This window comes from Gouania willdenowi, chromosome 9, assembly GCF_900634775.1.
Source record: "Gouania willdenowi chromosome 9, fGouWil2.1, whole genome shotgun sequence".
Classification (NCBI taxonomy): Eukaryota; Metazoa; Chordata; class Actinopteri; order Blenniiformes; family Gobiesocidae; genus Gouania; species Gouania willdenowi.
In genome coordinates, this window is record NC_041052.1 from 8596559 (window position 1) to 8609936 (window position 13378).

General features: G+C 38.1%; 1 protein-coding gene across 2 annotated transcripts in view; it reads left to right on the plus strand.

The window, feature by feature from the left end:
- Positions 1 to 4789: 4789 nt before the first annotated feature.
- Positions 4790 to 13378, plus strand: part of nos1 (nitric oxide synthase 1 (neuronal)) — an 80575-nt gene continuing 71986 nt past the window's right edge. For both annotated transcript variants that reach the window (XM_028457171.1, XM_028457172.1), the window contains exons 1-2: positions 4790 to 4944; positions 8955 to 9718. In XM_028457171.1, the coding sequence (XP_028312972.1) occupies positions 9015 to 9718 (704 nt within the window). In that variant the 5' untranslated portion in view covers positions 4790 to 4944; positions 8955 to 9014. The remainder of the gene's footprint in view (positions 4945 to 8954; positions 9719 to 13378) is intronic.

Here is a 13378-nt window from a genome sequence, read left to right on the forward strand (position 1 = left end):
TGATTCAATCAAATTTAAAAAAAAAAAAAAAAAATCCTTTGAGAAATAATGTCACCTTTGAAAAATTCTCCTGTCATCCGGATATAGGGACTTGAACCTATAGCAATCTTAGTACCAAGAGGTTGTGACATCATCACCGTTATTGGCTCTATCTTTTAAAGTTAGCTTATTATCATCTGCTGCACCACAAACAGTGTCCGTTGGATGCAGGGTTGAGGGTAATTCCTTAGATGTTGTTCCTTGTCTGACGATACTTAAAAATTCTTGTCATACATTTCATGTCAATAACTTGTGAAAGTGTGCACACCTTGTTATTTTATTGACATTAAACTGTCACTGTGTGTTTGAACTGGGGAAATACCAGTGGTTTCTTATCAGGCTACAGTGGAAAGAGTTCTTTCCCATCAATTGGTGGATGAACTTTTATGGAAAGCTGGTTTTTCACCTAAGCTGATGTACCTACCTACAAACAATGCTTTCAGTAAACAGAAAGACGTGATTGAAGGTCTGCTTCTTTGAGTGAAGTCCAATAAAGAGACGTTATTTTCAAGTCAAGAACAGGGCAAGATTAGGATCAACTTGACAGTGAAAAACCACCAAAAAACTGGAGGAGAACCAGAATACAGTAAGTTTGTAGCGACTCCTTCGTCTTAACCAAAGCAATGTAAAATCTACAAGCATTTACATGTATTCATGATTACAAACATTACACTACATACAAACATTTTAGAGCTGGTATGATAGCAGGATTTTGATGAAAGTGTAAAATAATTAGAAGGAAGTTGAGGTCACTCCTTGTATCTGAGAGGGTTATTCAGGAAAAAGAGGTGATTCTAACATTCAAAGCACTTAACTGACAAAAACACCAATGGGTACTTGGCCAAATCTTTATTTTTTTCCTTTATTCACCTTTAGGTTTAACTATGTTGTATGCCATGTCGCAACTTATTCAAAACACACCTTGGATTAATTGAGGTCATCTGTTGAAGCACTTACATTTTTGTGTGTTCTCTTTGGATCATCACCTCTTCTAAAGGTTACCACAACAAGCTTTCTGAGAGGGTCATGAGCCAGGCATGGACGTAGCAGCCTGAACAGAAGTCAGTTTGTAGATTGTATTTGCCAAACATTACCATTGATCCAGCAAAAAGTAGACGTACAGCAAGGATGTATGTTACAAACTACTTACATTTTTCAAATACTGATGTGTGATTCCAACAATGTACACACGAGTCTACTGTTTACACATGCACAAAATAGCTCAAACAGACCAGAGCACTCTCAGAAATATAGAAAACATATTTTGTATGGGACCTGTTTTTGTAGCATGCTATTCAAAACAAACTAAAGGCAGTGTTTTTAATTTTGTCGACTACAAATGTTTGTTGTGACAATCTTCAGAATGCATGTTAACAAAACGTATATCCAAATATATTGACATTTTCATCAACAAATAAAAACAAAATTATAATTTCATCACATGGGCTGAAACTAAAATTTTCCTATATCTGTAACAGATTTATTCGACTAAAATTTAAGTGACATTTAGTTGACTAAAACTAGACAATAGTTAATGATGACTAAATTTAGAACACTTTAACATTGAAATCTTTTAAATTGCCTCGTAACGGTTTTACTACCTCAAGATGTGAATTTTCCCGTTAGCCTACAATTAGCAATAGATATTCATCAAGTTATGACGATGCAGGTTTACAAGTTTATGCAAAAAGTAGGCACCAATATTTCTTTACAGTTTACCGTCTGTGTGGTAGATACATCAGAATGATAACAGAGAAAATACAAGGAGGGGAAACAATTTCAACCCATTAACATGCAAATAATGAGTGGAGTAAACTGGGTACAAACAGTCACCACCTTCAATTTCTCCACACGTGTCACCAGACCGGCTGAACAGATTACACAACACAATAAACACAATATGCACAACTACAACTTCACATCTCACTCTCACTTTAAAACAGTCAACGCTTCCCCATCCCTTCCATTTCCTACCCTGACTCCCTCTTCCCTGTTCCCTTCCCCCTCACCCAGGTGTAACACTGCTCTCTCTTTTCATATTCTCCCTTTAATAGTGTTTCTTACCCTTCCTTAGGGAGGGCTGGTGATAGTCACAAATATGCAATAAAATAAATTCATTTATTTAATTGCAATAACAAAACATGCATTGCTGTCTTTAAAAGATTGTATTTTTAGTGTTGACCTTCGACAGCATGTGCAGACAAGTAGAAAAAGAAGACAAAAAGGTAGATTTTCAACATTCAACACTTTATTTCTCCAAATGAATGCAATATTTTCATTTTAATTACATTTCATAAAAAACTTACTGAAATATGTTTTTCCCCTTGATACCCTAACAACAACAATAAAGGAAAATAATTTCTCTGTGCCTGGGATGTGTGTACTGTAGAGGTATGTTATGCATATTGTGATTCCTCAGTTTCCTCACAGATTGTTGCCATGACACATTTGCTGTAATTTGCAGATGACTCCTTACAATTTGAAAATCACTTTTTTTTAAAAAAGCACTAAGATGAATACAAGGGCAATTCATTTGTTTGTACATTTCATACACAAGGCAGGTCAATGACCATGACCCTCAATAATAATGGTGTTCTGTTCTGGTCTGTGGGACATTTGGTGAGAAAAATACTTTCGGGTACTATTTTATTTTGAAAAACCGCCTTGACTGCTTGTGCACATCATTTTATGAAAAGTTCTAAATAAATAAAGGCTGATTGATTGATTGATATCCACACTTTGAAGGAAAAAGTGGCAGGAGAAACTTTGTCTATTATGGATCCCTACTTTACATTAATAATGCAACATTCAAACAAAAGGTATAATGTGTATAAAGTTAAATAAACATTTATTGCTAAAAAATCAACAACAAAAGCAGTTGATTCACCATCTTTGAAAGTTCTGAACACATTTTAAGTGAGAGAGTGACCAAGTAGAATATCAACATGTGGTCATCACTGAAACACATTTCATGCAGATATTTTTGAGATTTTTGCCATTGCGCTACTGACAAAACTTCTAAAACTATTTAAATGTTAAATTTAAATGTAAATGATATATCTAAATGCTAAGTGTAAAGCTAGATGTTTAGAAATTATACAGAGTGGGCAGCAGGTCCGTGCCTGTCGATGACATTGGTTTACATTTAACATTTAGATTTAACTTTTACATTCAGATTAAAATTTTACATTTAGATTTAAATTTTACATTTAGATTTAAATTTTACATTTAGATATATTTTTCAGGTTTACACATTTTTAACAATGATATAGAACAGTGGTTCTCAAACTTTTTTATCTCAAGTACCCCCTTTCTCTTATTTCAGAATTCAAGTACCCCCTTTGTCCAACTACAACATTTTGTATACAGTATATATATAGCATAATGATGGAATGAATAACACACATTCTGAGAGTTGCGGACTGCACCTTTAAGGCTGTTGCCTTTGGTCCGGACCCGGACCTCAGACAATCCTGACTATAGTTCCGGCACTTCCTGTGCACATGCGTCCACGTGCAGAAAGCCGAATGCCGATAGTTCTGTCACTGCCGGACCCATGTCCTTCTAGCTGTCAGTTTTATTTTAGCCCTAACCTTAACCCTAACCCTATCCCTATCTCTAACCTTAACCCAGGAAATACCCTAAAATGTTTCTTTTTTTGTGTTTGTATTTTTAAAGGTGGAATTTGCTGTGTTAAATATGTTAAAATGAAAAAAAAAAAAAAATGTCAGTAGTGGGAGTCGAACCCAAATCAACGGAAGGAAACCTCTTCAAGTCTAGCGCTTAGACCACTCGACAAAGGCACATTACACTTATGTAGAAAAGGTACGACAGTGACGGAACTGCACATTTGTTAATTTTCCACTCTGTCTCTCAAGTACCCCCGAGGGGTACACGTACCCCCATTTGAGAAACACTAACATAGAACATGCTGCTTTGCATGAATTTGTCTCAAATGAAAAAAAAAAAATGTGCTAAATGGGAGAATAGTGAGTTAAATGTTCAATCTATGTTGACTATGAAACGGTGATCAAGTTTTTACTTTTGGTACCCATACATGGAGAGCTGAAATAAGGCATTATTACTGAAAATATAATAGTTACACCTTGTGTGATTCCATTAAAATCAGGGCTGTGCCAATACCTTTAAATCAAGAAGGTCTCATTGAGATGCCACTGCACACCTTTTCCTTGGGTATAAATAAATAAATAAATCTTTATTTAACATTTAGTTTTAATTTTAATAAATAATACATCCAAAGAGTCTCAAGGTTTTGAACCCTTAAATATTACAAATATGAACTTAATCCATACCATTAAAAATAAATGTGTAGTTGTAAACATTCACCAAGGAGCATGGAGAATTGAATTACATTGAAAATGTATAACTGACATTATAATAAATAGTTTGTCACACCTTTTGTGATTACAAATTAGAGCTATTCCAATTCTTCTGCCCTATATCTTTAAATCAGGGTGTCATAATGCTTATATTATACCTGCACTGCTCACCTTTTCCTTTAAGGCCTGCTGTAGTTTCTGTAACAAACCAGGAATGGAGAGAGGAGAGTTGGTGGTTGCATCTCCTCCTCGACCGAGCGATGACGACAGTCGAGGTAAGTGATCCCACCTCCACTTGATTTGAATGCCCGTGTACGGCTCGTCACACGCACCCCCTCCCCATCCACCACCACCACCACCACTAAGCAGTGTTCATAAAGCGCCCCAGTGCGCGCTCAGAGGCACAAGCATGCCTCGTCAGTAGAGAGGCAGAGGCACAGCGACGTGGAAACGGTGGCTTCTTTATTTCTTTCTTTCTTTGAGCTTGGGATGCAAAAGGCGTGAGATCACTTCTGAGGAACAAGGGCGGGAGTTTGAACCCAAGTTCTCCACCTCGTTCTCAGGGGTGAGTCGTTATAATACTTTGTTTTGTCGCCATTTGGGGGATTCAGGGCAGGCTGCGCATTCCGTTACTGCTAATGACGCGCTCCCCCTTCTATTCTCCAATGTGCAAAAGACCCTTTTATCGACACAGTCTCATTAAATACAACATGTGTGTTATTTGTGACATTAGTTTTGATGTTAAATAGTACTCGTTATTTCATCTGATCGTTGCGTAAACTTGTTGCTGTGAGGAATACGCACTGGATTGTGTGGGTGAGAACATGTTACAAGTGTTTTCATCAATCCACTGTGTAGAGGAGAGGATTTAAATCTAAACACTTTTGTGCATCTCCTCCACCTCACCACAGGAAACTTATGCTATCACAGTTTTGGCACCTTGTAAAGCTTTATTTAGAAGTGTTTTCTTTTTTTCATTCCATCATAATATTTGGGTCTTCGTGTGTCCTTGTGCGTGAGTGTGTGCGCTACTTTCTTCTATAGCTGCAAACAGGATACTTTTGCATCAATTCTCACTGATCGAATGCCAATAAGATTTGCAGGATCTGCAGGTTTTTATATTTTTGCATTAATCTAAATAGATGTACAGTAAATACCCTCGAAACTGTTTTTTTTTAAGGGCTGGGTCATTATTAAAGTGACAAACCCAATGTTTGCTGCTTGTTAACTGAAATATCATAGTAATTTGAAGATCTTAACAAAATAAAATAAAATAGTTTTCAGTATAGAGGGAGTTGTTGCTGATATTGCACTGGTAGAACATGTACTAAATTGTATATAAAATAAAAAAAACTATTATGAAAAAAGGGTAAAAGCACTTCCTCATAGGACATAAACTGACCATTTTATAGATAAAAATAAGCAAACACCCAGGCGGAGGTGTTAATATTACAAGTGTTAAAGAGCACCAATAGTTCATATTGACAGGCTGTTGAGAAATCCCTGACATTGATACGAAGCACAACCTTTGGATTCTTTTTAGGAATAAGAAAGGCTTCATGGATTTTATTTTTTTTTAATTTTTTTGGTGTACAATCGCTTTCAGAAACTTCACAAAAGCCTCACTCTTATTTGTTTTTGTAGTAGTCTAATCTTACAATCAGATACAATGCAAATAGCCACGTGTTTTCTCTCTAGGAATTGCAAGTTTATAGGACGTGGCTTCATGATTTAAAAAAATAAATACATAAATGAATGAAACGATCACTCCTAAGCCTGACACCGTACTTCAAAAATGAAACCATCATATTCAGAGCACATCTCCAACAGTTTCTAGTGGTCATTTCTTATCTGTGCGGGGTGCAGCTACACTGGCTAAAGATTAAAGGAAGTTATTCCTGCGCTCCAGGAGAGTTGAGCCAATAGTGATCCTGTTGATATGCAAAGTATCAGGTGAACGGTAACGGACGGGTTAATGGTTAGAATGTTGGAGTTTAATAGATTTAAATGCATCAATTATTCAAGCAGTGACAGCGATTTACATCTATCTAGAGAACTATGTTTAATTCCGCTCTCATTGGAGTGTTTCATGTGCGTTTCCCTCGGCTCGGTTACACCGGGGTGAGCCACAGGGAAGCGGAGCGCTGACCTTGGTGCTGAAACGCGCACCGAGCGGCTCCACGCGTCTTGCTTTTTTTGTTTTTTTGTTGGGACGTGGCTTTTCTTTCACTGCAACGCTACCCACGCGTCCAGACGCACAGAGATGGCAACAAGAGGCTTTGCGTCATTTGAAGAAGAAAAACAAAAAAACCCAACAACACAAAAACCCACAAATAAAGAAAGAAAACCAACACGGGTAATGTTACGTGATGATCCTGAATGTTTTTTGTGAAGTTTATTAAGACAGTATAAGCATTGACGGAGTATGAGATTCTTTCCAAGGAGGGCAGCAAAAAAAAAAAAAACAATAATAATACTACTAATAAAAACATTTATATAGAATGTCTCGAAGTTCGCTTCACAAATAAGGAATGAAAACAAATGCACCAATCTAAGTGTTTTTATTATCATTATTTCTCATTTCTGTAACATAAGCTCTGTTATGACCTGCCAAAAATAAATCCAACGTGCAGCTTAAAATGTTCAGCACCCCCCTGTAACTTAAAGAAGAAGAGAGTAAAGTTGCTCAAATTAAGCAGGGTCGAATCGGATGTGATGTAAAGAGTACTGATATATCCTACTCAAGAGGAAGTAGTGTTACTTGACTGAAATTTGTGCTCAAATACAAGTCAATCATACATAAAATACTCAAATACAAGTAAAAAAAAAAGTAGTTCAATTAAATAGTACTCAAAGTAAAAGTTACTAGTTACTTACTTCCCCTCATGTTTATTTCTGGTAATAAATCTTGCCACGGTTCCCTTGAATTAATGTAACGTGATTATTTCCATGTGTTTGTGAAGTTTATTAAGACAGTAAAAATAAACCATGGTGGAAATCAGCAAAGATGTATAGATCAGGGGTTCTCAACTGGTCTCACTGTAGGACCCACATTTTAATCAAAAATAGCTGGTGAAAACACACACATTAGCATGGATCTATACATTTTCCTGTAACGTGCATTTCACAGCATGCATGTCAAAAGGAAAGTTTCTTTCAAAATAAAAGACAAGTACACGAGACATTAAGTTTGTATTTATTTTTGACCAGTTGTCAATGCAACTGGTCAAATCTATTACTTTTACCTTTGGAAATCAGAGCTCAAAGGAAGCCATATATATATATATATATATATATATATGTGTGTGTATGAGGCTATATATTATGAGTTAAGTGTGTGATTATGCAAACACACGAGCCAATCTGGCATGTGTGTGTGGTGGCATAATATAAAAAAACACACACCTACTCTTCAACGTGACACTTTGGCGTTTCTTCTACAAGCAACACGGAAATCATTTAATCCTAGCGTAAACACTTGAGGTATAAGCTAACCCATCTGCCAATAAACTGTACAAGAACAACCTTTTGTTGTGTTTTTAGGACATTATAAGCGTGTTTGTTTTTGGCATTGGAATTTCACATACCTGTAGCCACAGGTAAATATTCAATAATGCTTATTACAAAACGGGGGGGGGGGGGATCATGTTTCTTCTTCACAAAGGCAGTTTTGTTTATACCTCACATTTTTCTTTTGAGTGGGAACCATTAAGTGTTTGAAAAACTGTAAAAAAAAAAAAAGATTTTTTAGGTTTCCTTGATGCATATATCTACATCAAGTCTTTATTCTACGACACTGTTTATTTATCTATTTAGAAACCTGAAGATGCTTAAAATCTACAAAGCTTTGAAACTACCCTGCCTTTTCTTTACATCATATCTACATCAAACATCACATACAGGGGTGCACATAACTTTTTTGGTGTGGTGGCTATGGAGCAGCAGCCCAGGGTTGTTGATTGATGCTCATGTTTTCCGCAACCCACAGGACGAGCATAACAGATCGATGCGTAGATAATGTGATTTGTACTTTAAATTTAAACTGTAATGAATCGAAGCAGCGCAACAAAGTGTCTGTTCTTTAAAGCCTCATAGAATGTGAAGCTTTGTAATGACTGAAAACTAAAGTTACAAAAAAAACAACCAAAAAACAAATGAAATGCCAGCTTCTTAAAGCATTTATGGACACTAATTTAAAGCACTAAACAGTCTGTTATCCTACATATAGTCATCAGTATACTGTCCTTCTAAGTGTCTTCCTCTGTTTAAAAACACTAGAAGATTTCAGCTCCCAAGTGGCTCCTCAGATTTGTTTTGTAGCTCACATTAAATAAAGAAGTTGGACCGAGTGATTATTAAGATTTTGTTATTTTATTTGTGGTTATCGCTCAGACACTTGAAAATCATGCTATAAGGTATTTCTGATGCTCATGATTACAAAGATATGACATATGATGCTTTGCAGGATAAACGGATAAGGATAATGACTCCTGGTAAACAATCTGCAAGCTATTTTTCACTGTTAACAAACTTTCATTCTTCTTCTCTGTTTCTCCCACTTTTGTTACTTTTCAGAAACATCCCTGGGGCAAAGAAACACACGCACACTTGCACACACTATCACACGTAGGAACCATGCAGGAGTCAGAGCCCACTGTGTGCCAGCTGCAGCCCAACATCATCTCAGTTCGCCTCTACAAGAGGAAGGTTGGAGGTCTGGGCTTTCTGGTGAAGCAGAGAGTGTCCAAGCCACCTGTCATCGTGTCAGATCTGATTCGTGGCGGAGCAGCAGAGGAATGTGGCCTGGTGCAGGTGGGCGACATCGTCCTGGCTGTGAACAACAAGCCCCTGGTGGACCTGTCCTACGAGCGGGCCCTGGAGACACTGAAGAATGTGCTCCCTGAGAGCCACGCTGTGCTGATCCTCCGCGGGCCTGAGGGTTTCGTCACCCACCTGGAGACCACCCTCTCTGGGGATGGTCGCCAGCGCACAGTGAGGGTCACGCGTCCAGTGTTTCCACAATCAAAGTCGTACGATCAATGGTCTCCGATGTGCGCTTTCAGCCCTGGGCAGCAGCAGCTGACCAATAAGGAGCCTCAGCTCAGAGCCATCGAAAACCTGTCCTCCCCCTCCATCACCCAGTCCCTCATGCAAAGAGGAGGCATGCAGGGTCAGGATGGCAGCCGTGGCTCCGTCCTCTGCAATGGGCTGGAGGAAAACAATGATCTGCTGAAAGAGATTGAACCAGTATTAAACCTTATCAAAAACACCAAGAAGGAGATCAACGGTGAAAGCCAGAGGAAGACTGCCAGGAGAGATGTCGAGGTTCAAGTAGCTGGGTAAGCTGAAGTGTAATAATACGCTATTGATCCCCTTTAGTTAAGGTCTTTGTCTTCAGTTCAGTGAAGACTGCCGTTCAAGCACCAAAATAAAATGGTCTAAATTACAGGCCATCGGCCGTGAATGCACTGGCATGTCTTGGGCTGTGGGATAAGATCATACTGGGCTTAACCTTAGATATGTTGATCCCAAATATCAGGTGTAGGTATAACCACTCACTCATTCCCTCTGTTCACGGCCACCATCATTATACTTAAAGGAGCGGTATTATAAATAATTCCATTTATAATGGTTTTGCTACAGTGATATACAGTACATTCCTTTAGTCTTATTCAGACGAACAAAGTTGAAAAAGTTGGATTTTTCTCACCTTATGACACATAACGCGGAAACTCCTCCTCCTGACAATCCTCGCTCCTCCTACCCTATAAGAATGTGAGGTCCTTGCTCAACATCCCACAGTGATGGACGATAAAGATTCGAACCAGTTACCCACCAATTACACGCCAGCTCCCTTAACCACTAGACCACCACTGCCCTTTATCATCAGTTAAGATATTTACCTTCAGTATATAGATTATCCAGCATATAGATAATCTGCAGTGCGAGCGCTCACAATCAGTTTCATTTTTAGCAGCCGTTATGTTAGCTCGTATCACCTTTGACATGATCTGATATGTTTGTGACCCATTGCGACTCAGCGGTTGGACAAAACAATGGACTGTCACCTTAAATGCACCATTCCTGTGGTTAGAAAAGGTGAGGATGACAAGAAAGTGACTTAGCAGCTCAACACTCCAGTGAGTGTTTGAAACAGCTGACTCAGATGACGGATTACTCCGCTGCCGCTGCTGTCTCACAATCACAATAGCTGCTTATATAGCCATGAGTTTCACTGTAATGTGCAATGTGTGGATAGCAAAAGACAACTGCTATGGTAAAAAAACCTGTTTGAATCTCACACACCAAACACAGACGCAATTTAATATTAGAGCAAGCCAAGCCCTCTTCAACAGTGAGTCTGCGTCTACAGACACGCCCACTAATGCATATGCATGAGGGCCCCAAAACCGGCTGTTTTGAGAAGCGTTCTGAAAGTGACATTTTAGAGGGACAAAACTCTGGAAAACAGGTGAGTTTAGGAAAAAAAAAAACTCAAATACTACGTTTTGGGGTTTTTAGAACAATTGAAGATGGGTGAAAAATAGCATAATACTGGACCTCCATTGTCCTTCCCTGTTCCCTTTCCCCTTACCTAGGTATAACACTGCCCTCTCATTTCATACTATCTCTCGAATGAAGTGTTGACCTTCAACAGCATGTACAGACTAGGTAAAAAAAAGATTCTAGTGGCTGGGTAATAATACCCTATTGATCCCTTTAGTTTAAGTCTTTGTCTTCATTTCAGTGAAGACTACAGTTCAAGGACCAAACTAAAATTAGGATCTAAATGAAGGGGCCATTGAAAGGATTTGACTGATTCGAGGACATGCACCTGGACCTGGGTTTGTTAGTATCCCCCATTCACTCCCACACACGCCCAGTCTCTAAACCACCTGACGCATCTGTGTTTCATTAGCTGTTACAGACAAGCTCTAATTTCCCTAATATGACTCAGTGTTCAGCGCCAAGTAATTACTGTCTGCACGCTTGTCTCCAGCAAACATCACTTATAATGACATACAGTCACTCTAAAGACTAATCAAGGGCATTGCAGTCGGGATTATTCAATAACCAAACCAGATGTTGTGTGTACATCTGTGTTCTCAGTGTAACGCTTGTTTTCCAAATGCTTATCTTCTGTAGTTTACAAATTAGGTTTCATGCTGTCATCCATTCTTTTAGCTTCTGAAGCTACTTATCATGTGCGAGGTATAGCTTTAGGTCTGTTATAGAAGGTTCTAATATGATCAAGATATCAATACAATGCAATATCAGCTCTAGTCATACACACTTTTCTTACTTATTTTGTAGTGTGGGATGTTCGAAAAGGCTTGATCAAGTGAGAACAATAGTCTGCAACAGTAGGTATGAGGAAAAATGGTGCCATTTCTTATTAACAAATCGGGTTGCATACATTTCACCTTAAACATGACACTATTCTACAAAAAAAATTACTTAGAGTCTAAAAATATTACCTTCATTGGCAAGATTTCAAAAATTCATATCTACTGTAGCTTCATAATTGACAGATCTGAAATTGGACTCAGTTATGTCGGGTTGATTCCTTAATTACCCTACAGAGATCGGATTCATCCAGATCGGATCCACAATGAGTATTTTATTGTAATTTTTCAAAAAAATGCCTTATATATTTGGATCAACTATATTGCTGATGAGGATACAAATGTCTTACACATCTTTAAAGTCTGAATGATCATGGTACCATGATCAGGATCATTTATCCAGATAACTGCCACTTTCTGGCAAAGAGGAGATTTGACACTTGGTGGAGGTTTGTGTTTTCGTTTTGCAATATTCACATTGTAAAAAATATTCAAACATTGTAAGTAATACGTTTGCCATTCCTGAATGGGAACAATCATCAGCTATCTAGGAAAGCATGCTGACCTGTAATACAATCATCAAGTGAGTTATTTTCATCTAAATGACAGTATTAAAATAAAATGTGGTCAATAACAAGTCTGTCAATCAGACAAGAAAAATGACTTAAGGATTAAGCTGGGGGGATAATTTAAGGCATGGACTTTAAAATCTAGCTTTCTTTTTGAGTTCCCTTAAAAATGTCAATCCCAGGTTTCATGATTAAAGCTGTGTTTTAGAATGGAGCATATTTGCATGTTTGTACACCAAAAAAGCCAACTTAAAGTGTTATTGTGCAAAGTAAAGTTTACCCTATGCCTAAGGGATTTCAATAGAAAGGCACACTTCATAAATCTTGTCAAATTGCTTGTCACTGAACTTCCTCACCTTCTTAAATAAATCATGTACATTTAAAAACAATTTCACCAAATATTGCAAAAATTATGGCTCGCACGTCCCCCTCATCTCCATCCTGTGCAGAGTATCGTCAATCGAAGCCACAGCCTTCTTGAATCAATATCTCATTTCCGACGTACCCACTGGCTTCTCATCTCTTGTTCTTATTAATTATTCACATTAAAAATACTTTCAGATATTATCTGAAAATTCCTGCAAAGACACTTTATTTTTCTGAAGGGGTCATAATGAGCTTTATAAACATTTACGAGTGCAGGAAGGCTGAAGGCTCAGTGACATCTGCACTGCCACAGAGTCACTTATGATAATAAATGGAACAGAGGGCAGTTTATTTTCCTCTCTATTGCCAATCAAATGTGACAGGAAGAACATTAACCAGGAATAGAAAAACATATGATACCAATGATGGTTGTTTTCAGCAAAAGGAAGTAAAAAAAATCACCACCACATTCCAGCATGAGGCAGATGATGCTCTGAGTCAGAACAAATGACAAATGATGCGTGCAACTCCTCTCATTGTTTCTGCGTGCTTGAACTCCGCCTTGGATGAATATGCTCTTGCAAATTGCTGCAATTGAGAGATACAGTGTGACAGAAGGTGTGAAAGGCAGATACGATGCCGTTGTGAGGGTTTTCAGCCTTGGACACGTGCTGGGGAGGCGATGACTGCGAAAGACAGTGGGAGGCAAAGTGTGCAT